We start from the raw sequence: 27093 nt of genomic DNA, 5'->3' as shown, positions 1-27093 counted from the left end.
AACATCAATACTTTAGTACTTAAATCTAACTACATGTATACAATCAACAGTTGTTCATCTGTACATCTAAGTACTTAGTTACATTAACATCAACAATTCAGTACTTAGATCTAAGTTCATGTACACAATCAACAACTGTTCATCTGTACATCCAAGTGCTTTGTTTAATATACTATTTGATTATATAGTGGACAACTGTCCAAAGAAAACCTGTTTCAGAGTTAATCTTAATATCTATAATTGTAGTCCAGTTAAACTTCGCATAGAATTTCAATGGTAATGACCTTAAGATGCTATAGCCACTTCAGGGTACTGACCATTTGCCACTCATCGACAGTGAAGAAATTCATCTATTGTGTTAGTACCATGCACTGAATGGGAACAATCGAAATACCTTCTTTTCTATAACTTTATGTGTGTGGCAGAGAGAGAAAAAGAGAAAATGCGGACATATATACATGCGTTAGGACTATGTCACATGTAATCTTCCTCGTGTATGCGCATGCACAGATATCAATATTAACTTGTGTTATTTCATTTCATTTCTAGATACCACATGCTAGCTATATTTTGAACTTTAGAAACATGACATTGTTGCGAAGCAACAATGCACAACACCCCATCTACTTGTTATTAATAAATTGCACTGTTTAAACAAAGTACGGTTGACATGAGAACAGAAATGAGTCGAAATTTAAACCAAGTAAAGAAGATGACGTGTCGTGACGTCAATAATATTAAAATTAGCAAATACGTTAAAATAAACTTCAAAGAAAACTCACAAAAGAAATGAATTTAAAATTGTAAAATGTCAGTCATCAAAAGACGTCAGGTGAACATGTATTAATACACTTATAATGAACGAAAAAGTTTTGACGTTCAAGTTATTAATTCAGTACTTGTTATTATGATTGAATTTCAAATATAATTGGAAACTACATTTTCATGGCATATGTTATTATTATTGTATTTGTAAAACAACTTTGATTTTATTCGCGTTTGAATTTTTGGATATGTTTCACCAAACGTTTCGTTTCATCAAAGATCAAACTCACCAGAGGAAGGATGTCCTCTGACGAACAGTAAAAAGAAAATATATTTAATATCAGCCACTTTTGTGGCATGAGTTTGTTCTTTCTTTTCAATAACTGAATAAATTTTCTTCATATATTATCATTATACCATGCATTTAGTCAGTTAATTATCAACATACCATGTGTTGAGTACAGCTAATCATCAATAGCCATGTGTTGAGTCAACTAACCATCAATATACCATATGTTGGGTCAGTTATTTGTCAATAAATAATGGGTTGGGTCAGTTATTTATTAATGTACCATATCTTGGGTCATATATTCACCAACAACCATATGTCGGGTCAGCTAACTATCAATAGACCATGTGTTGAGAAATTTAATCAATATACCACATGTTAAGTTAGCTAATGATCAATACACCATGTGTAAAGTCACTTAATTATCATGTGTTGAGTCAGCTAATCATCAATAGACGGTGTGTTGGGACAGTTAATTATCATATATAACATGTGTCGGGTCAGCTAATTACAATATTCCATGTTTTGAGTCAGCTAATTATCAATACACCATGTGTTGGGTCAGCTAGCTATCAATATACTATGTTTTGAGTCAGGTAATTATCAGTAGACCATGTGTTGAGTCAGTTATTTATCAATATACCATGTGTTGAGCTAATAAATTATCAATATATCATGTGTTGGGTCAGCTAATTACCATATACCATGTATTGAATTAGTTAATGATCAATACACCATGTGTTTGGTCAGCTAATTATCAATACACCACGTGTTGAGTTAGTCAATTATCAATATACCATGTGTTGGGTCAGCTAATCATTAGTACACCATGTTTTGAGTGAGCTAATCAACAATAGACCATGTGTTTGGTCAGTTAATTTTCAATACTATATGTGTTGGTCAGGTAATTATTATCACAACATGTGTTGGGTCAGCTAATTATCAATATACCATATATTGAGTCAGCTAATCATTAATAGACCATTATTTGGGTCAGTTAATTATCAATACACCATGTGTTGGGTCAGCTAATTACCAGATACCATGTGTTGAGTCAGTTAATAATCAATACACCATGTGTTTGGTCAGCTAATTATCAATACACCGTGTGTTGGGTCACTTACTCATCAATACACCCCATGTTGGGTGAGTTTGTTATCAATATACCATGTGTTGAATCAGTAATTATCAATATACCATGTGTTGGGTCAGCTCATAATCAACTCACCATGTGTTGAGTCATCTAATTATCAATACACCGTGTGTTGAGTCAGCTAATCATCAATAGACCATGTGTTGGGTCAGTTAATTATCAATACTATATGTGTTGGTCAGGTAATTATCATCACATGTGTTGGGTCAGCTAATCATCAACAGACCATGTGTTAGGTCAACTAATCATCAATATATGATGTGTTGAGCCAGTTAATTATCAACACACCATGTGTTGGGACAGCTAATTATGAATACAGGATGTGTTGGGTCAGATACTCATCAATATACCCCATGTTGGGTCAGATACTCATCAATATACCCCGTGTTGAGTGAGTTACTTAGCAACATATCATGTGTTGAGTGAGTTAATTATCAATATATCATATATTGGGTCAGCTAATCATCAATACACCATGTGTTGGGTCAGCTAATTACCAGATACCATGTGTTGAGTCAGTTAATAATCAATACACCATGTGTTTGGTCAGCTAATTATCAATACACCGTGTGTTGGGTCACTTACTCATCAATACACCCCATGTTGGGTGAGTTTGTTATCAATATACCATGTGTTGAATCAGTAATTATTAATATACCATGTGTTGGGTCAGCTCATAATCAACTCACCATGTGTTGAGTCATCTAATTATCAATACACCGTGTGTTGAGTCAGCTAATCATCAATAGACCATGTGTTGGGTCAGTTAATTATCAATACTATATGTGTTGGTCAGGTAATTATCATCACATGTGTTGGGTCAGCTAATCATCAACAGACCATGTGTTAGGTCAACTAATCATCAATATATGATGTGTTGAGCCAGTTAATTATCAACACACCATGTGTTGGGACAGCTAATTATGAATACAGGATGTGTTGGGACAGCTAATTATGAATACAGGATGTGTTGGGTCAGATACTCATCAATATACCCCATGTTGGGTCAGATACTCATCAATATACCCCGTGTTGAGTGAGTTACTTAGCAACATATCATGTGTTGAGTGAGTTAATTATCAATATATCATATATTGGGTCAGCTAATCATCAATACACCATGTGTTGGGTCAGCTAATGACCAATACACCAAGTGTTGGGTTAGTTAGAAATGAATACACCATGTGTTGGGTCAGTTAATTATCAATACACTATGTGTTGGATCAACTAATTATCAATACACCATGTGTTGGGTCAGCTAACCATGAATATATCATGTGTTGGGTCAGTTAATCATCAATAGACCATATATTGGGTCAGCTAATTACCAGATACCATGTGTTGAGTCAGTTAATAATCAATACACCATGTGTTTGGTCAGCTAATTATCAATACACCGTGTGTTGGGTCACTTACTCATCAATACACCCCATGTTGGATGAGTTTGTTATCAATATACCATGTGTTGAATCAGTAATTATCAATATACCATGTGTTGGGTCAGCTCATAATCAACACACCATGTGTTGAGTCATCTAATTATCAATACACCGTGTGTTGAGTCAGCTAATCATCAATAGACCATGTGTTGGGTCAGTTAATTATCAATACTATATGTGTTGGTCAGGTAATTATCATCACATGTGTTGGGTCAGCTAATCATCAACAGACCATGTGTTAGGTCAACTAATCATCAATATATGATGTGTTGAGCCAGTTAATTATCAACACACCATGTGTTGGGACAGCTAATTATGAATACAGGATGTGTTGGGTCAGATACTCATCAATATACCCCATGTTGGGTCAGATACTCATCAATATACCCCGTGTTGAATGAGTTACTTAGCAACATATCATGTGTTGAGTGAGTTAATTATCAATATATCATATATTGGGTCAGCTAATCATCAATACACCATGTGTTGGGTCAGCTAATGACCAATACACCAAGTGTTGGGTTAGTTAGAAATGAATACACCATGTGTTGGGTCAGTTAATTATCAATACACTATGTGTTGGATCAACTAATTATCAATACACTATGTGTTGGATCAACTAATTATCAATACACCATGTGTTGGGTCAGCTAACCATGAATATATCATGTGTTGGGTCAGTTAATCATCAATAGACCATGTGTTGAGTTAGCTAATCATCGATACACCATGTGATGGGTCAGCTAATTATCAATACACCAAGTACTGGGCCAGCTATTTATCAATATACCATTTGTTAGGTCAGCTAACCATGAATATATCATGTGTTGGGTCAGTTAATCATCAATAGACCATGTGTTGAGTTAGCTAATCATCAAAAGACCATGTAATGAGTTAGCTAATCATCGATACACCATGTGATGGGTCAGCTAATTATCAATATACCATTTGTTGGGTCAGCTAATGACCAATACACCAAGTGTTGAGTTAGTTAAAAATGAATACACCATGTGTTGGGTCAGTTAATCATCAATATTCTATGTGCTGAGTCAGTTAATTATCAATACACCATGTGTTGGGTCAGCTAACCATGAATATATCATGTGTTGAGTTAGCTAATCATCACTACACCATGTGTTGGGTCAGCTAATTATCTGTAGACCATTTGTTGATTCAAGAAGTCATCATGTTGAAGCAGTTAATCATTTTACACCTTCTAATGTTTTTATGGGTGCAGTTGAATAAATTAATAACACTCAAACTTAGAAAGATACGATAATATATAACTCGATATTTCTGTTCAAATCTCTTATAGTTATTGTTTGTTACATAGTGTATCTATCTTTAAACGAACAAGTTGTCTAATGAAAAGAAAGTGGTAGATAAAAGTCGGCCCTAGTAGTTCAACGGTAAGTGTGAAGGCTTATAACGTTAACAATCGGATTCTGATACCAGCAGAGGATACAGTACAGATAGCTCATTATGTAGCTTTGTACTTAGCAACAAATAAAGGAAGTTTAAATGATGAAAGACAAGTAGAAACACATCAACTTACGATTTCTCATGACGTGATATTCTTACCCCACCGGTTGAGTATTCTAAAGATTGTTAAAGACGTGGTCCTGTTTCGGATTGTTTGTAACTGATTTGTAACTGTTGACGTTATTGAGCTTGTACGTAGTTAAGCAGTTTCCTGTTGGTGCTATACGCTGTCGGAAACAACAAACAGGGGGCGTTTTTCGTGCACGATCGCTGTGATAATGAAGGTGGACTACTTTAAGATCAACATACATGTCCATTGGAACTGCCCAACGGAACACAAAGCTCTATCAGGAGGTTAGGTCAACTCGAACTGTACGTTTTAAAACCAAAACATGCCAAAGTCTACGTGCGTTTTTAATTGACGGAAACTTAAAAATCAGGGAATTTCTTATACAGTATTTTGTGTCTTACGAAATACTTCACGTGGTCAACGAAGATTAACCCTAATAATTTAACAACTCGTGATGAGCGTTTCTTCTCTTTGTCGTGAAACATAAATCTTTCCACAGTAGCGATAAAACGCTTAATATTTGTGTTATACGTCTTCGATACTTCTTGTGAACCCCAGGAGGGCAGGTATTAATAACACCCAGATGAGTCCTATAGCAATGTTTTCATGTCTATGCGTTATTCCAGACACAACAGTAACCACACCGCGCCATTACTGCTACAATACGAGTTGTTTGACACATTGCAACTGCTATTTTAACGAGTGTTAGAGCAACGGTAGTAACACCACGCGAAACAACAGTGTGTGGGTGTGGAAGTAAACCAGTCACCCGACACTAGATGCCAAACTCACGGATTGTCCGTTGGGTTGGCTCTCTGCCTTGTAAGATGTAACGTGTATTTATCTTTTAACGTGTATCTATCTACGTAATAGCTACTTGTATTATTACACTATGTGTTCCTGGATGTGTTATTTCTTAATTGCTTATGTTGTAAAAGTACAGAAGATGGCCATTATTCCCTTCAAATTCTGCTTTTGTGACCTTGATAATGAAATATAGAAATTAACCTATTTTCTATGTAAAAACGGGTAAATTAGCATATTTTCATTTACATAAGGTCTGAATAAAACAACATATTAATCAAGATTTACATGTATTTATACTAAAGTTATACAGAAATGTTTAGAAGTGAGTAGTTTTTCGAGATTTACGACTGTAATGTAAATCAATTTCATGTATCAGCCCCCAAATATAGTCTCCCATCATATTTTCCTTATACTCTCCCAGGTCACAAAAGCAAAGTTTGAAGAGAAATATAATTCTTTTCCATTTACTTTAGGCATAAGCAATTGGGAAATAACACTTTCTGTCCAGGAATAAGAAAAAGTAAAAACTTTGTTAGATAGTGTTATATACACTTGTCAAGGAATAGAGTCCAGCTGTGTCAGTAGAATGTTTATGTTTATGGGCTTAAATCGATAAATTCCAGTTTTTTTATTTCCCATAGTCAAATTTATTTATTTTATCCCCTTCTTACTACTTTACTCATTTGTTAAAATCCGGCGTTCAATTCCCCGTGGAAGACAGACAACAACTAATGGAGATTAATGCTACGAAACGGTACACAGGTTTCTATTAAACACTGGATCAGAGGTTCTAATGTTAAGATGAAGGTACACAGGTTTTATTAAATACTAGATCAGAGGTTCTAATGTTAAGATGTAGTTACACAGGTTTCTATTAAACACTGGATCAGAGGTTATAATGTTAAGATGTAGGTACATAGGTTTGCATTAATCACTAGATCAGAGGTTCTAATGTCAAGATGTAGGTACATAGGTTTGTATTAATCACTAGATCAGAGGTTCTAATGTCAAGATGTAGGTACATAGGTTTGTATTAATCACTAGATCAGAGGTTCTAATGTCAAGATGTAGGTACATAGGTTTGTATTAATCACTAGATCAGAGGTTCTAATGTCAAGATGTAGGTACATAGGTTTGTATCAATCACTAGATCAGAGGTTCTAATGTCAAGATGTAGGTACATAGTTTTGTATTAATCACTAGATCAGAGGTTCTAATGTCAAGATGTAGGTACATAGGTTTGTATTAATCACTAGATCAGAGGTTCTAATGTCAAGATGTAGGTACATAGGTTTGTATCAATCGTTAGATCAAAGGCTCCAGGAGGTGTAAGGGACATTAAGAAAAGTACCTAAACCAGAGCTCGAACTTTTGAATGTCGCTGCTCTTCGAATTTCTCGAGGTCCCAAATTTTCATGTTTGTTCTTTCTTTGCCTAGAAGTTATTGATTTCCATGAAGTGGATTACGGTATTTCTAGTGTGTGTGTGTAAGATGCCATCCCCACTAAGGAAATGAGAAACATAACTCTATCGTTGTTCATTCAACATATGTATATGAATTTACAAGTTTATTTTTATTTACTTTACAATTTGCCACTACTTGTTACACTTTATTTTCGATTCTGATAAAACTCACCAGGTTTGTCCACAGTCTTACTTTAATCACTACATACCTACACTGTGGCTAAATATACAATACCATCGCTACACGACGGCTACTTGGTTATTGGACATGGGAATTCTCACCTAGGTCATCAAAGAGACCGACGCGATCTTGCTAACATCTCATTGTAATCGCGGTCAACCTGCTGCCACCTACCGGCAGATAGATATCAAAGAGACTGACTCGGTCTTGTTTTTTGTACCACATGTAAACAATAAATGCCCCTGAAATATTGTGCACTACGTAGCCTAAAATTACTGCATTCATAAAAATAGTTGTTGTTTAATCAAAGTGAAAATACTATACATGATTAATAACTTAAAAAACAAACTAAGTTTACTATTATGGAGTAAATGTAACTGCAAGTCTACAGTAAGACTCAGATTACCCTTAGAAACATTAAACGCATCAAACTTGACTGTAAGATCTTACCTATTCTCTTGACTGTCGTGGCAAAACTTTGAAGGCAGGACATTGTCCCTTAATTTTAACTTTATCCTCCCCCTTAAAATTTTATACAGGTGCGCATAAAGTGGTTAGGGTTACAGTATTCTACTGCTATTTCTTTATCTATAAGTTTACAGGTCTTTTGTATAGTAGTTAGGGTTACGGTGTTCCACATCTCTGCCTTTGTTTCCAGGTTACAGCTTTCCATAAAGTAGTTATGGTTTCGGTATTCCACTTCCCTGCCTTTGTTTCCATATTACTACTTATTTTTCCGTAAAGTAGTTAGGGTTACGGTGTTCCACTTCTATGCCTTTGTTTGCAAGTTACAGCTTTCTGTAAAGTAGTTAAGGTTACGATGTTCCATTACCCTGCCTTTGTTTCTACATATAACTCTCCACCTACCTAATGTCTTCGATTGGTTGAAATTTCAAAATCGAAAACAAATTTTATTCGCGCGATTGGTTTGTCTTTTCCTTTCAGGTTCACCGAAAAAAAAAGACTTAAAGATTAAGCCAAGGAAACCGACCGAGAATGTAGCTTCTTGTGTCGAAAGCAAGCTTTTACCTGGAAGTTGGCTACACTCAGATATTTTAATAATGTAAAATAGCTTTCATTTTGTATTTTAAGTCCTGCCATCTATTGTTGTATAACAAAAGATGAAGTATTGCTTGTTTTGAATTTCGCGCAAAGCTAGACGAGGGCTATCTGCGCTAGCCGTTCCTAATTTAGTAGCGTAAAACTAGAGGGAAGGCAGCTAGTCATCACCACCCACCCACCATCAACTCTTGGGCTACTCTTTTACCAACGAGTAGTGGGATTGACCGACACATTATAACGCCCACACGGCTGAAAGGGCAGCATGTTTGATGCGACGGGGATTCGAACCCGCGACCCTCGGATTACGAGTTGAGTGCCTTAACCATCTGGCCATGCCGGGCCCAAACATAAAGTATACCCTATCACTTTTAATTTTGTTTTGAAAATATAAGAGAGATAAAGCGATATTAGAAACTATTTCTCACGTTTATATAAAAAAAGAAAACAATAAATGCAATTTACTCAGAACTGACTCTAAGAACTTTTATGGAAATACAGAGTTCCAATTTTACGTGGCAGTGTTTTGGGGTTGGGGGATCTATGTACCAATGGCAATGAAACAATTAATAATTTTAAATGACGCGGTATTTTTGTTGGTTTTCAAATATTTCTGTAAAGCTGCTTAAGGCTTATCTATAATAGTAGAATCTACTTTTGAACTGAAAGCTAGAGAAAAGAAGTTAGTCAAAACCACCTACTGTGAGCTCTCGAACTACACTTTTCCAGTCCAAAGGTTGGGTTTTAACGTTACACTTATAACGCACTGATGGTTCAAATGTGTGGAACGTTTTTCAGTTTTGTTTTGTTTTTTGCGGGTAATGGAACGTGGGACGTGACGAATTACCTACGGTCCAGCACGATTGTTACGACGAAATAACTTTTTACGTCAGGTGTCTACGATTTTATGTTCGTGTACACTTTGATTCGCGGATTTTAAATTTAGCTTTGAATATATAGTGGAATAAACGTTATAGCGATGTTATATATTAAAATCAACAGTTAAACTCGTGGTATATTTTATGAAGATCTGTTTAACTTTGTAAGAACCCTATCAAGTTCCATAGGCGGAGAGGTCACTCACCTAAGTCTGCCCTTGTAGGACAGTTGTAAAGAGTTTCCGTCAAGATATGTAGTTCCGCGAGCGCTGGATCAAACAGGCTTGACAACGCGTTTTTTTGTTTTTTGTTTTAAATTATCATTCGTCTCTCAGTTCTTCCCTCTACTAAGCCTAAAGACGTGTTTTTTAATACTGTCTCTTTTGGTAACATGTTACTACATTTCTCATTTACTGTGTTTTTCTTTATATAAACAAAATAATTCATACTACAGTTTATTGGCAATTACTCCATATTCTTTGCACGTTATTTTAATAATTTCAAAAATTAAATACAATAACCCTGAAGCTAATAAATTAACACGCTTTAAGTTTTTCTGTAATGCCTTTTTCTTTTTAACTTTTAGAAGTTAAGATATCAAAAATATACAACTTGTTGCATCATTTCTAAGTTTTATTTTAATTGTCCCCCGCTAGGACAGCGGTAAGTCTACGGATTTACAACGCTAAAATCAGAGGTTTGATTCCCCACGGTGGACACAGCAGATAGCCAGATAGTGGCTTTGCTATAACAAATCACACACACTCGCACATTTTTCAAATCATAAGCAGAATTACTGACTGGTGTAATCGTTTATTTTTTATTATTAGTTAGCCACGAGTTGAAAGCTGACAAATAATAAATATTTTAATATGAGAAATATCTAAAAATCATTTTAATTTCCATGTTAATTCTATTTACAAATCACACCGAGAAAAATGAAACGTACAATTATCGTAGTTTAGTAATTTTTTAGATGGTTTTACAGTTTGTTTTTGTTTGATATTATTGGTAATATTATGTATTTCTCTTAATGTTTACACAATTACTGAACTACCAAACTATTCGACCAATTTTTTATTTTCTTGCAAACTTATTTCCAATATTGGCCTAGTTTCGGAATTTATAACTGTTATTTGAAGTAGGCCTAAGGATGCAAACGAAAATATTTTTCGGTGTGTCAATTCTGATTGTGGATACACAAACACACATCGTCTGTTAAGCGTTTTAAGAAGTTAAAAATTATTGCGTGAAAGGTATGATTAAGATGAATGTTTATGGAAAAATCGTAATGTTATATTTGAAATATCTTCTGAGGGTTCGAAACTGTGATGACGGCACACTGCGTGGGTTAAAAATATAACGGTTGCAAGACAGAACAACTGTCACTATAACATGGAGCTAAATTCAAATACATTTTCTTACCTTTTCTTAGTTAATAGGTATTCCTTTCTTTTTCTTCTGTCGTTTAATTTCCGAATAAATTCAAAATTCAAAATATCATTCAGTATGTTACGTGTTAGTAAACTTTTCGAGACGTTGATATTAATAGCAGTCTAGGAACAGAACGAAACTTCAAGTAATTATTCCCGGCTTTTTTATTTCCTGCGTTAAGATTGCGTCAAAGTTTACGGGCGAAACGGACACGCACTGTATGTAGAACCGTAACTTACTTCCGTGTTTTGCCCTGAGAGGGAGTCTTCAACCAGGTAGTTAGTCCCCACCCATCAAACCGGTGAACTTAATATAATATTTCTCTCAGGCTGTTGTCATGCTAACGGCCAACTGTATTTAGTTACAATTAAGACCGATTGTGATTTAAAATGCATGTTATTTTAAGAGACTATCTCCCATTGCTTGTTACAATGAGTAAATAAATCAATGTACCTGTGTGTGCATAAGTAAAAACTGAATAAAACTAATACATGCTTTCAAAGTTAAAAAAATATATTTCTGTGAGTAATCAAAATCAAACAACAAATAGGGTGACTTTTAAGAAATAGTTGTTTCTATGTCTTGTAATTGATATTAACTTCTGGATATGGACCAAGCTATGTATTAAAGTAAAACCACAACTTCAGGAACAAACTGAATAAGAAACGTTCAGCTATCGAAAGTGCTCAGGTTATAGGGTAGCGAATTTTTATATTAAACCAATTTCTTATATGTACTTATTTTCCTAACGTCATCAATATGACGTTTTATTTTTCTTACGTATCTGCTTATAAACATTAGTATACATTGTTTCGCTGTTAACAATATTGTGGGACGTAAACCTAATAATACCTCACGAGGTTCCACTAGTTTAGTAGATTTAGGTTAGTCTTAAATACATATATATTAAGCTGTCAATATAAAACAATTTCTATAATAAAAGTTTAATAATAAACAATGCATTCAAATAAAAGCCAGTGACATTCGACGATTTAAATAATATAATCAACACAGCTGATGAAAGTAACAATAAAATAATAATATGAAACACCTTACTTCTGGAATACTTTCTTCTTGAACTACTGTCGTAGAAGTAAACTTTAGAAACTGTAACCTTAATATAGCAGGCATAGTTATTATCTCTGTCATCATCTTTTAACTAAAGTCGAGAAAATAGTTACATCTGTGATAATTTAAAACCATACCATTGTTTAAACTGCGTCATAGGTTCGTGAAAGCTAAGGAAGTATTGTTAATATGGGAAGATGTCTTGTAACTATAAAAACGAAGGAAGTGTTATTATGGAAGAAGTTACTTTCTAGCTTCGCGATTTAAGTCACGTTTATTGTTTTGGTTATCTTAAAGATCGAATTAGTTACGTGATCATATAATTCTCAGAAGTTTAGAATAAATTTGTAAAAGATATGATACTTTTGGAAGATATAAAAGCTATAAAACAGTTTTTGTGATAGAATGTGATATGATATGTTAAGTCTGTTCAGAGTTAAACCAAGTTGGTCTTTCGGTAACTCTAAGATAAGACAGCCTTTTTTCTATATTTATGCTTTATAACAAACAAACAATTAAACTAATTTATTCTCGGAATTTCAACTTTATAACCGTATCAAACATTTATGAAACTTTAATTAATACGAACATATTATTTACACCAATAGATGACACAAGCGCATGAATATGTTATATTGCTATTACTATTAGCCGATGGACCAGTCTAAAGGCGGAGCGTATGTAGAGTACCATCCATATTGTGTATCTTTTATTAAGAAATGCAGTTATAATATATGTGATAGCAAGTAAATTACGTACTATTCATGCCTAAAGATATTACGCAATGTATACTTAAAAGATATTCACTGTCTTGTTTATGTGACGATTTATACTGTATCCAAGTTATATAAAACGTTAATGAATAATGAGTTTAGACTGTTTGTAAATGTATTAAACAACGTGAAAATATGAAATTGTTAATTTGTCGAGTACAATGTTTTTGACTCCAAGTTATATTTCTTTCTTTTTTAAATGTATTTTATATTGTGTAATCTTTATTTAATGCAGTATAAGAATATCCTCAAATAATTTCTATTGAAACGTGGACTTATTTATCAATTAATATTATGGCATAACTCAGTACCGCTAGAGGGCTGGGGTAGCTAATTGGATTGGAAGAGTAGGTAAAGCAATGTCTGAGAATATATTTCTTTTCGTGCCAAATATAATAGGTATGTTTTATTCGAACGAGTATAATTTTTAAGAATTTTATTGAAATTAAAATAAACAGTTTAAAGAAATGATATTATTAGAAGGGTAAATTTTCTGACTATGGTATAAATGTGACTACAACTTGTATTAGTAAACTTCAGTGTAACTATTACCGAGTCGTCTTACTAAATATATAAAATAGTATATGAGTTATTGGTAAGATAGTGTAACTTTTATTAGAGTAGTCAAATTGTTGCATGTGTTAATACTATAATTAAACATTAAATTCTAAATTTTCCTTTTCATTTTGACTCCTGGCTTGACAGCCGTAAGTTCAATTCTCCTTGGTGGACACAAGTGATAGTTTGACGTGACTCTGCTATAAAAACGCACACTTCTTTTACTTCTTCAAATTTGTAATTGTTAAATACAAGACGACCCCTTAAGTTCCTTTTTTAGAAATGATCATATTGCCAGTGTAATGACAGTTTCTATTGTTTTGTATGACAAAGTCTGTAATATGGAATACAAAACGGTCCACAGTATTTTTGTATAAAATTAGACAACTTGGTTAAAGTAAAACACCCCTTAAAAGATGAAATTTTGTTTTAAAAATAATTCTATTAAATTCTTTGAAAGATACAGTTATAACGTGACTCAGAACTTTGTAAGTACTTTTTTTTTATTAGACTCGTTCATGAAGTAGCAGTTTTTGATAAATATTTTATAGTACACAGTGTGATCCATACTTGTTTCCTGGTGATTTCAGTAGTGTTATTGAACATGGGTAATTGTAAACACCCTACTTTGAAAGAGGAACAACAGACAAACAAAACAATAACTTTAAGACAATATTAAAATCAAAGTTTTATTTCACTAATAAAATCAGCACTTAATAAACATAATTCACACTTGTTTCACTGGCAGTTGACAAATTTAATGTGCTTACTTTGTGAAAGCTCATAATTTCACTTCTTAGAAATCAACCAATAACAAATTACCTCAGTAATTGTTTACATAATGTGTTACAGTTGATGCTAGTTTATTATTAGTACTAGTAATGTATACAGTATGATAGTATATTAATTGATAATATGTTTTACAAATGTTTGTTATAATATGGAACAGAAAATCAATTATGTCTCTGTCCTATAAATGTCAAAACCTAGCTGGAAAGTTTTTAATTTATTAAAGAATTACATTACAGAACCAGTTGTAAGTTTATTTGAAAGTGAGAACTAGTGATCCTGATGGATCCATCTGGCCAGCTATGGAATGTTCCTTATATTCTCAAGTTCGAGGTTTTGCACCTAGTTTAAAGTAGAGAGCATTATATAGTATAGTATAGCTAGTAACAGCTGTATATCTTTGGAACCAGAGGGACTTGGTAATGGTGGTATGAATATAGTTTGACATAACCCATGAATGACAAGGGAACACGGGTTCATGGGTGTCCTTGTACACTTACCCTTGGGAAAAGTTAAAATTTAAAACCACCCTCCTTCTACTTGTTAGGAAATCATTGACTACTCCCCACCCCTGCAAAGTGTTTGTCTACTGCTGTACTTGGCCCATTCCATAAGCTGTTTATCTTGTTAAAAAAAAACTAACTGTTCATGGAATTACACAAAGTATGAACTGTCATAAGTTGACAGGTAATGACTTGTAAACATAAAGAAATGACATGTATGTCTACTGCTGTACTTGGCCCATTCCATAAGCTGTTTATCTTGTTTAAAAAAAACTAACTGTTCATGGAATTACACAAAGTATGAACTGTCATAAGTTGACAGGTAATGACTTGTAAACATAAAGAAATGACATGTTTCAAGAGGCCAATGTTCGCCAATGTTCTTTCGAAACATGTGGTATGTTCCCCAAAAGATAAATCACTATAATATGCCTAGAATTCATTGTTTGCTAACTTTTATTAATATAATACACTACCTTATTCAAGTACCAAATCTGATGTAATATGGAAAAATAAAATTGTTGATAGCTGAATACAAGAGTATTAAAGACTATGTACTGTTTCTGTTACAGACATGAAATTGTATAAATCACAGACAGATAACTGGAAATATTGTCTCTTTTTCTATCTGTATTTAGTTATTTAGTGTCAATTATATAAGCATTTTAGGACACGTGTTTCTCATCCAATATACCTACTTTATAAAACTGAAAATAGGTGGAATGTAGGCTTGTATATTTCAATAAGAATATGGTTTAAAATTAACATGATTTTAGTGTAGATTTTGGCCTAGTTCTGCATCTACAGAAATGGGTGATAAGTCTTTATAAATATGTAGGATATGCCAGGATCTTGTTGGCACTGCTGTCCTTCTGGTTCATGCCAGTAAACCATGTCAAGGCCACCATATGCTACTTGACCAGTGGATTTTTAGATGCTCTAGATGGATACGCTGCTCGACTTTTTAATCAGAGTGAGTTTACTTGAACTTTCTTGGTAATTTATTGTTTACAAATGATGAAAACATTAGAAGCTGTAAGGTAGAGGTCTGTACAAGTCAAATTTTGTAAGTTTACCCAGTCTAGCCTGGTAGTTATCTGGCCCAGGCTCAACAGGTTATTGTCACAGAATTGACAGATCATTGTGAGATAGAAATGTCTTGTTTTTGTGTTCCAACCTGCCAAGGAAACAGTAGAAATATAAATACTAATATATGTACTTATCAGCATTGTGGGTGCTGTTTAATATGGTTATTTTAATATTTCATACAAAATAGGTCTGAGAAAGTCTTTACAAAATTCCTTAAAGCAACATCTTTACTATTAAATATAAAAACTATGAAACAGCCAAATAAGTATTATTTGGTCACAGCTATGGGTTTGGGTGACTGTTTCTCAAGAAATAAGTTTGGTAACATATTTTTTAAAGATAGTTTAAAAAGTTAAAAATTGAGTAAAAAGCCCAAAGAAGTCTGAATTTTTATTTTTAAAAAGTCTGATAAAAACTTCTAAGCCCAACCTGGATTTTTTAATTATTGCCAGCCTATGTCTGTCCCATGGGCTGGGTTGGGCCAGACCTTGGCTGATGCATACCTATATTGTGAGGGCTTTGCATTAAAACTAGGGAAAAACATGAATTTACTTACAAAATTATTTTCAGGCACCAAGTTTGGAAGTATGCTGGACCAGTTGACAGATAGATGTGCTACCATGTGCTTATTGGTGACCCTAGCCTATTTCTACCCAAGCTATATGTTTTTCTTCCAGTTGAGTATGGTCATTGATATTGCAAGCCACTGGATCCACATTCAGACGTACGTAATTTTATTTGGATTAATATTATATAAATGTGTGTTTAAAAAACATTAACTAAAGGAAGTAACAGTTGTAAATACTTGACAAAATACAATAAAATCTGTCTAAGGCAGAATCACACAGGACCGAGTAAAATTTCCTGCTTAGACAGTAAACATGCATTTCCTTGATTATATATAATTTTTCAGCAGAATGTTATACTGGCTTGACTCAAGGGAAGTAAGATGTGAATAAAGTTATACTGTTTATGGTATATTTATTAGAATAAGAACAAAGATAAACATTCAAAATGCACATAAGTACACAAAATCTTAATCAAATTTATTTGAAGAAAGTGTTCAGTTTCAACTGTTTTGATTTTTTAATGGGCTTTCTCATACAGTTAAAAGAGAACACTAACAGCCTTTTCATGAAGTTCATTTTCCCCCTTCATTTTTGCATATAATTTGATAACGTTAATATAACTTAACACTTGTGGTGAAGTTGGAATTTGTTTCCTCACTATCTTTTTCATTTTGTTCATCTTCTGAATCTCTCACATTGTTACCATCTTACTATTCTATTATAGATTTTAAATAAATTTCATCAGTTTCTGTTAAAACATTTATTTGCATCAATCTTCTCAATCAGAGTTTGGATTTCACTAGAATCATCATAACAAACAACTTTTAAAAAATAAGGGTATTGAGTAAATTTTCCCTAAGTTTTAAAATTAGGAAGATAATTTTTTTTGTGAGAATTATTTAAACAGTAGAATTTTGCACTCAAAAAACAAATATGTTTCTACAAATCATGAATCTAATTTAACTAAAAATAATGATGGCAGAAAAAAGAACAATATATTTAACCAATACTTACTGAAACAAAATGTCTGAGAATTTATCAGTATTTGAACAAGTTATTAAACAAGAATTTATTAATATTTAATCAAAATATTTTTCTGCCTTATTCAGGTCCTAATCCTACTTGTTGATAGATGAGGTTTAGTGAAAGATGGCTTTCTGTCCACGTTACTCAGGTTTTGCCATATAGAGGGCCTTTTATAAGAGAAATCTTAAGATAATGCTTCAAAATTTTGGTATTTGCAGCTTGTACAGGTTTCTGCCCTATGCAGTTTCTGGCTTAGACAGGTTTTATTATATATTATTTATATTTTTTATATATAAATATTAGTCAAGGCACCTAGCAATCCTAGGTTTATAAAAGTAATACTATAAATGGGGACTTTTACCTCTCTCACAGTTTTGAGTTGTAGCACAGTTTGTTCATCTGATAACTTTTGTGTGGTAACAGATCCACGTATTATGCAACTGAAATTACTCAGTCGAGCTCTCATTCCTGGTGTTATGGTATTAAAATTGAAATAGTCTAAAAACCTTAATCTTTGTCCAGCTTACACTTAAACCTCTGTCCAGTTTACAAACTTGAATTTTTGTCGACTTTAAATTGTTTGAAAACCTTTGTCTAGTTTACAGACTTGAACCATTGCCCAATTTAAATTTGAATCATTGTCCAGTTTACAAATTTGAACATTGTCAGGTTTAAACTCAAATCTTTGTCCAGTTTAAATGTGATCTCTGGGAAATGGATCTGAATTCCTCCACAAGATTTCATAGAAGTTTGTTCAATGTGTTTGTAAGAAACAGTGTATCTTTAACTGAAATTCTACAACTTTCATTTAGGGTTTAACTTACAGAAGAGGGTAAAAGAGTTGAAGATGATATGGGTTTGATTTATATAAGATACAAAAAAATTGAAGTTTGGGCAGTACTTAAAATGGGTTCTGGCATGGATGTTAGTATAATGCTATAAGTAAGTCTTATATTTCTAACATTTTCTTTATGAGCTGATTGTTGGTGATATAAGATGAATTCACCTGGAAAACTTCAAACTACACTTTAACATACGTATATGTAACATAATTTTTACTGTAAAAAAAAGATAATTAAAGAGAAGTTGGATGAATTCTTAGATGTTTACACTTAGTATATCCATTAAATATAACAGTTAAACCATTGTTTCAAAACAGTCATAAGTTTTACTTTATGGAATAAATAACTGTATTTCTTTCTTACTTGTAAGGAAGAGGTGAACCAGTACTAGAATATTATTATGTTGCCAAATATAGTTTTTACATTCATTCTTTCTCACCAGGAGTTTGATGCAGGGTAAGACGAGTCACAAGTCATATGTTGATGCAGCAGAAAACCCAGTTTTGAGAATCTATTACACTTCAAAGGTAAGATAATTGTAACATTTAAAATAGTAAAAGTTATGAAAGTGTGCTTTATTCATGACTCATCACATGCAGCACGTAGTTAAAAATATCTTATGTAGCATCATCAGGGCTGAAAATAAAACTTGGTTAGTAGGTTTGTGTAGCATCATCAGACCTGAAAATACTACTTGGATAGTAGGTTTATGTAATATCATCAGGCCAAATAATACCACTTTGTTAGTCAGTTTTTACTAACCCTAGTGATTCTGTAGGTTACCAACCTTAGTGATTTTATAGCCTACTAATCCTAGTTATTCTGTAGCCTACTAATCCTAATGATTGTATATCATACTAACCATAATGATTCTATAGCCTACTAATCCTAATGATTGTATAGCATACTAACCCTAGTTATTCTCTAGGTTACTAACCATAATGATTCTATCGCCTACTAACCCTAATGATTCCATAGCCCACTAACCCTAGTAATTCTGTTGGTTACTAACCCTAATGATTCCATAGCATACTAACCCTTGTGATTCAGCAGGTTACTAAGCCTAACAATTCTGTAGGTTGCTAACCCTAGTGCTTCAATAGCCTACTACCCATCACAATGACTTACAAAATACATTAAAATTTAAATTTTTCCTAAGTTACGTTAGCAGCTTATAGTTTTGCTACTTTTACTTGTGTCTTGACATAATAATTAAAACTTTTTCTATTAGATAAGTCTAGTTCTTTAATAAAGCTTCTGAGTGCATTCTCATTGTGATAATACTCTTCAAATATAATTAACAAGTTTTACAGTATGCAACTTAGTTCTGAATTTAATAATTACAACATTTCAACCCATAATATCTAGTTATTATCAAGTAGATCTTACCTTAAATTTTGTATATGCATACTATATAATTTTTGTTATTGCAGCTTGTCTTGTTCTTCATGTGTGCTGGAAATGAACTTTTTTATAGCATGTTGTACCTGATCTATTTCACTGAAGGACCTATCGGTAAGTTACATTGTTAGAATATTGTCAGAAACGTGTTATTCGCTGTTATTGTTGGATCCATTATCATTCAGAATTTTGAAACCCAGAGGTAACATGAAAATAAACACAATAATAATAAAAACTAAATTATTTAATGAAATGCTTAGATACTAATGAGAGTGTAATTATTTGTATGTAAATATTAGTTTGATCAAAGTTACCAAGATGTTTGTTAATACCAACTGCTCATATAACAAATAGAATAAAAACCTGAAATGTTTGTTGAGTGAAACACGTAGGTGGTGAGAGACCACGGTTTGAGGTTATAAACAAACAAAAGGATAAGATCACAGTACGTTGAGTTAGAAAGAATTCTACCAAAACATGGTGTACTCTGTAGTACTACATTTATTAACCAAGTTAAAATGGTCTAAGGCATATATCTAAACTGCATTAGGGCCATATTAAAACAAAGTCTACCTTGAAAACATGGATTTACCATTGTGATCATTTGATAACGTGGAATAAAATTTATTAATATGAAACCTATTATGTTGTATAATGTAAAATAACTAATAATAATCATAGTGTGTGGAATGTTGTAACAGCTGTGAAACCTACGATGATGTATAAATAACAGTAGTAAACAGTGTAGAATGTTGTGACAGCTCTGAAACCTATGATGACTTATAAATAATAGTAGTAATAGTGTGGAATGTTGTAACAGCTGTGAAACCTATGATGACATATAAATAACAGTAGTAATACATTCATAGAGTGTAAAATTTTGTAACAGTTACATATTTTGGTAAGCAAAATTATTGAGTATTGTGAAAATGCAAAGCTGTCGTTAAAGACAAAGATGGCTGTTCTAACTAATGTAATGGTAATATGCTAGTGATAAGATTATGATTACAGGTGAATTAGTTCAGTTACCAATATTATAACTAATACTTTAAACTGCAAGTGTACTTATTTTAATTTTTGCTGTTGTAAGGGTTTGTTTTCAAACTTCTGAATGGTAGTGTAGGTGTAATAGAAAATCTTAGTGCTGCTGTTTGTAAAACTGCTGATGTTATGTGTGGAGTCAGTTTTATTCTTTGTACATACAGATATGCCAAAACTTAGTTAAATCTTTTGTGTAATTAAATATATGTATTTTTATAAAGGTTTTTGTCAAATAATAAAAAAATTAAGCCAATTTTTAAATTAAGAACTGCCCACATAAAGTTTCAGAATGTCAGAAAAATTACTTTTGTTCATGTATGAGTTGAGAGTCCAGTTCAAGTTTTGTTCTATAAAAGTATTTAATTTCCTCAATAACATAGAAGATTGGGTATTGATCTATTAATCATTGGCAATAAAGTTAGCCCCCAAGTGTTGAGTCTGATGGTTTATACTGTTAACTACTGGTGGACACAGCACAGTAATTTTTGGACCAGCTACTGACTGCCTTTACTCTTCTGTTAAAGATTCTCTCTTCCAAATTAGTGTATATTTAGATATTTAGTGTTATTTATATTGTACCAGTTTCATGAAAAGGTGAAATAAAAATCAATAAAAATATAGATAATTAATGAAAAACAAATATCAATAAAAAATACAGATAATTAATGAAACACAAACAAATATCAATAAAAATATGAATAATTAATGAAACAAACAAATATCAATAAAAGTATAGATAATCAATGAAACACATCAATAAAAGTATAGATAATCAATGAAACACAAATATCATTAAAAATATGAATAATTAATGAAACACAAATAAATATCAATAAAAATATAATTATCAATGAAAACCAAATATCAATGAAAAATATGGATGGTTAATGAAATACAAACAAATATGAATAAAAATATGGATGATTAATGAAATACAAATAAATTTCAATAAAAAATATGGATGATTAAGGAAATACAAATAAATTTCAATAAAAAATATGGATGATTAATGATATACAAACAAATATCAATAAAAATTATGGATGTCAAATGAAATACAAACAAATATCAATAAAAAATATGGATGATTAAGGAAATACAAACAAATATCAATAAAAAATATGGATGATTAAGGAAATACAAACAAATATCAATAAAAATATGGATGTTAAATGAAATACAAACAAATATCAATAAAAAATATGGATGATTAATGAAACACAAACAAGTATCAATAAAAATATAGATAATCAATGAAACACAAATATTTCAATAAAGACATGGATAATCAATGAGACAAACAAAATTCAAATTTAAGGCTGTTTATCTATAAAGTAAATTCAAAATTTTGGTGCACTTAATTTTGTTGGAGTTAGGTAATTTGTTGTAATTCTCTCCTGTTTCCCAGGTTGTCTATAAACCTTTTGCTCAACTCATAAGAAAGTGAGAAAGGTTTTTAGTAAGTGTGTTTTGGTTTTATCTCTTTTTCTGTTCTAGTATTCGGTATCAGTCTCTTTCGGCTTTTTGCTTGGCTCACAGCTCCAGTTGCACTAGTTAAAACCATGATCAGTATTATCCAGCTTGCCGTAGCCTGTATAAATGTGGGAATCATTGATGTAGAGGAAAGAAAGCAACAAACAGGAAAGTCCATGTAAAGTTGAAATGTTCTAGCAGTCTGCCAACTGTCAGTCATTTGTATAGAATAAAAGCTTGTGCTTTTTAGTTAGTTGTTTGTCCTGAGACAAAAAGTGTACATATATAATATGTTCTAGATGAGCTGCAATAATCATAAGATGTAAAACACACTCTTGGTTTTGTTTAGTTTTTAAATCTCCTTTTTAGGAAATGATCTTAAGGTCATGTTGTATCAGTTTAATTTCAGAATAATTGCACTGTTTATTATTATTCAAAACTGATATCAAATTTAGATATTCAACAAAAAACAAAAATACAGCATTTGTGACTACTGCTGTGTGTAATATTAGTGTCTGTTTTTGTAAAATGAGCCATTTGTTAGTCCTTAAATTACCGTTTGTTCATGCCAAAGACACTTGGTCATATTATGTGATTATGAGTGTAAAACTGTGACTTATTGTTTCTCTTTGTATTTTAATTTAAAACCATGTGAACTACAATATTTCCTTCAGTCATGTAGTAATTAATTTTTTCATGTTGTTTGAAGGATGTGCTTACTAGTCAGTTGCTAGTGATAGATTCAAAGATCAATGTATTCCTTTACAAAGTTGTTCAGGTAATGAATTCAGTAAAATATTTCATTGTTTGATCTCTTAAATATATTTTTAAATACACACACATATTTTAACTCAATTAATTCTAGTTTTAGCTTTGTACATTGTAGTTTTATGTATGGCCCATGTATTCATTTATTTTGTTATAACCATTACTCAAATTAGTTTTCAGGTTTATGTCTCTGTTCAATGATTGCTCAGATTTATCTGTCATTTATTTGAATATTGTTTCTGTTGCTACAAACTTAAGTTGTTGTACAAGAAGTAAAAAAATCAAGCAGTGGTTATCTGACAGTTTCAGAAAACATAATTGGATAAAACAAATCTTTGTTAAACAGACAACAAGTGTTCAACTGACATTTAGATAAATTAATCTGACTTCCATAATAAAGTTCCAACTGGTTTTCAATTCATTCCAAATTAATCTTTGTAATAATTGTGAAATTTATAAAAAAAGGTGTGTCAGTGTTTTCAGTGTAGACTAGGTTTTCAGAATATAAAGTGCAAAGATGAAGACAACCTGATTTCAATCACTATTAGAAAAGTGACACCTGGTGCCTAGATACTGTTATTGTTTTAATTAATATTTTGCTGTCATTAGATTAACCAGCTTGGGATAGAAACATTTCTCCGTCTATGTACGGCATCTTTCTTATTCAAGGTGTCGTGAATGTTTTATTACAGTTTGCATTAAATAAAAGGAGATGTGTTATGATTAACATTGAAGTTATGTAGTGTATCTATTCATACAGAATTTATTTGTATGAACAACTATAGAGCAGACTGGAATAATGGGTTATCCTCTCTTCATCTTTTAAAAACCAGCTGTTAATCCATATCATTAATGGCATGTTCATATATAAATACCTATTAAAACATTCTGTGAAATGATGTGAATAAGTATAGACTGTATGTGGATGTATTTACTTTGTACCCTAGTTATTACACACCTTGAACTAGGCCCACATATATGGTTCTGTGCTACGGAGTTGTAGTTTTCTACAGGTTTTGTTGGGAGTTTCTTGAAGATATATATATATATTGCATTACCATAATTGATCCAGGTCGTCAACTTATTGTCATAGTAGATAATATATGTGGTAAATTCAAGGGTAACTATCATCCCACAATTGGCTACAGACAGTGAAAAACAGCAGAAGCTGAGACATTGTGGGTGTTATCACCCAGCTTCGTACTGTTATTTGATTTTCCATGACAGACTGGATATCCCCAACATATCTGGGTGCTATTACCACACATTATCCACTGTGACGATAAGTTGACAACCTTAACTGATAACAAAAATGTGATATTTAATTCATTATTGTGTTATAGTGCTAAGTCAATTGCCTATTAATAATTAATGTAATTAATAGTTTGAAAGCTATTTATATATAATATATATAAACAAACACATTTTTTAATGCACTTTATAATTTTTCCAGTTTTTAGATGTTTTCTAAATGTATTTGTTAAAACCTATTTTGATATTTCTGTAATTGTTTGTTGAGATAAGTCTATTATTAAATGTCTTGGTTTGAGATTTTGAACATAAAACTTGTGCATATATTGTTATAAGATACAAGTTCTTCCTTAGTATACCATACTTATCATATTTAAACAGTCTAATATGCTTTAATTACTGTATAGGTGGTGCAGAAATATATATTATATGTACATGTGTATATTTAGTTTATTATAGCTATTCATTAACTTTGGTATGTTTCATCAAAGACCACTGTAAAATCTAATTAAGAAATAGGAATAGAAATACATACAAACTTTTGTCTTTGGTTTTTTATGGGAGAAACCCTGGAATATTGTAAATGGTAAAAAGAAATTTATAACTTAGCTGTTAATAAACAAGAATATGTGTTTTGTCACCAAGACTTTAAAAACTGACCATTAATAATAACGTATTTAATTACCTTCACTAATAACTGTATAATCTAGATAAACAAACTGTTGTGAAAACAAATATTTCAATAATTGACTTTTCACATACTTTCCTGCATGAGTTACAGTTGTCATATTTCAAAGGTACTTAAAAATGTGTTAAATTTTGTATGGACTTGAGTGAGGTTCTTTCAGTTGAATAAACTTGTTTGTACCATTAACAATCAACGGGTTTACAGGTGTGAAAATAGTGAGAAGCAATGATGTGTGGTCTTGAAGATGTAATTATTATGCAGTCTTGAAGACATGGTTATGATGTATGGTTTTGAAGATGTACAGTTATGATCTATATTAACACAAACGAAACTATAGTACTGACCGAATTCTGTAATTCCTTTTAAAATTCACTTCTCTGAAGAACAGTTCCTGAAGATATTGAACAAATAAAATTAAAAACAAATGTGTTGTTTACCACACCAGGTTGACAGTTGTAGACAGCAACCATCTGAAATACAAGGTAGGATGTAATAATTGAAAGTAGCCCTGTAGTTACACTATCTTTTATTAAAGATGTTAAAAAAAATTTACACTATGTAATTTACCCTGAAATATCTCTCCTGCAAATATGATTGAATAACTGTCTGTGGCTTTAAACTTAATTTAGCCACATTGGTTATTATGAACACTGTAGTCTGTTGCTTCAAGCTAGATTAAGTCATATGAATCATCTTTAATATTCTGTTTGTGTTGTAACACTGGATTACGAAGGTTGATTATCTTAACTGTTCTATCTGTGGCTTCATGCTTTATTAAGCCAAGCCTTTACATGATACCAACAGATCTTTTCTGAAACCTTGCAAACAGAGTAGTTGTCTCACGTCACTGAGCTAAGATTCTGTCAGTTATAACATTTCAACATTGATTATAGAAATAAGAAAGTCAAGCAACAGAACTGAGGTGTTTTATTTGAGGTATATTTGGTAGAATGATAAAGAATGTTGGTCCTACACATATTTAAACCCCTGATGAGTGTGGTATTTTCACATTTTCAAAAGACGTGCACATAGTAAATGTCTTATAAAGGCTTTACAAATCTCTCTTAGGCACTTTTCATGCATTAGTCAACGTAGAAGTGACATTGAACAAATCTCCAAAGGTTAACACTTAATGACACTTTTATTTCAGAATATAAACTTCATAATTGCAGTTAAATAAACTATATTTATGTGTTTTAATATGTTTGTAAATGTTAGTGAAGAATAAAACAGATTTAGCTGTGGTCATTTTCTCTGTTTCTTTTTTCCTTCTAAAATTACAGAATATAACCACTGTAAGTATTTCATCAAGTGGAACTATTAATATAGTTCTGTTTAATTGTTGCTACTATGTATATACATCAGTCATACACAGCAGTTATAGTAACAATGTTTGTTATCAGTTATTATGTGCATACACAACAGTTACAGTAACAGTGTTTGTTTTCACTAAGAACAATTTTAATTGTTATGATGTACATACACAACTGTTGTAATACACAACAGTTAAGTAACAGTGTTTGTTGTTAGTAAGAACTGTTTTAATTGTTGTTACTGTGTATGTATACGACAGTTATAGTAACAATATTTGTGAACAATAAGAACAGTTTTAATTGTTGTTACTATGTGCATAAATCAGTCTTGCACAGCAGTTACAGTAACAATGTTTGTTATCAATAAGAACTGTTCTAATTGTTGTTACTATGTACATACACAAGTCATACACAACAGTTACAGTAACAATGTTTGTTATCAATAAGAACTGTTTTAATTGTTGCTTCTATGTACATACACATCAGTTATAGTGACAATATTTGTGAACAATAAGAACAATTTTAATTGTTACTATCTACATACATCAGTCATACACAGCAGTTACAGTAACAATGTTTGTTATCAATAAGAACTGTTCTAATTGTTGTTACTATGTACATACACAAGTCATACACAACAGTTACAGTAACAATGTTTGTTATCAATAAGAACTGTTCTAATTGTTGTTACTATGTACATACACAAGTCATACACAACAGTTACAGTAACAATGTTTGTTATCAATAAGAACTGTTTTAATTGTTGTTACTATGTACATACACAAGTCATACAACAGTTACAGTAACAATGTTTGTTATCAATAAGAACTGTTCTAATTGTTGTTACTATGTACATACACAAGTCATACACAACAGTTACAGTAACAATGTTTGTTATCAATAAGAACTGTTTTAATTGT

At 31.9% G+C, this 27093-nt stretch overlaps 2 protein-coding genes across 3 annotated transcripts in view; one reads left to right on the top strand and one right to left on the bottom strand.

The window, feature by feature from the left end:
* Nucleotides 1–5937, bottom strand: part of LOC143253855 (carboxypeptidase D-like) — a 30167-nt gene extending 24230 nt beyond the window's left edge. Inside the window, exon 1 of one of the 2 annotated variants that reach the window (XM_076508297.1) lies at nucleotides 5202–5937. In XM_076508297.1, coding sequence (XP_076364412.1) covers nucleotides 5202–5211 — 10 coding nt within the window. In that variant the 5' untranslated portion in view covers nucleotides 5212–5937. The remainder of the gene's footprint in view (nucleotides 1–5201) is intronic. The other variant, XM_076508299.1, reaches the window with a different exon arrangement.
* A 7233-nt stretch (nucleotides 5938–13170) lies between these two features.
* Nucleotides 13171–26104, top strand: Pis (phosphatidylinositol synthase). The gene is made up of 6 exons (XM_076508295.1): nucleotides 13171–13261; nucleotides 15551–15685; nucleotides 16372–16525; nucleotides 18681–18765; nucleotides 19672–19753; nucleotides 22178–26104. The coding sequence occupies exons 1-6, from the start codon at nucleotides 13222–13224 to the stop codon at nucleotides 22333–22335; spliced, it is 654 nt and encodes a 217-aa protein (XP_076364410.1). The 5' UTR covers nucleotides 13171–13221; the 3' UTR covers nucleotides 22336–26104.
* The last annotated feature ends 989 nt before the right edge of the window (nucleotides 26105–27093 follow it).

The sequence above is a fragment of the Tachypleus tridentatus genome, chromosome 6 (genome assembly GCF_004210375.1).
Source record: "Tachypleus tridentatus isolate NWPU-2018 chromosome 6, ASM421037v1, whole genome shotgun sequence".
Classification (NCBI taxonomy): domain Eukaryota; kingdom Metazoa; phylum Arthropoda; class Merostomata; order Xiphosura; family Limulidae; genus Tachypleus; species Tachypleus tridentatus.
This window is presented reverse-complemented; position numbering and strand designations above follow the sequence as displayed.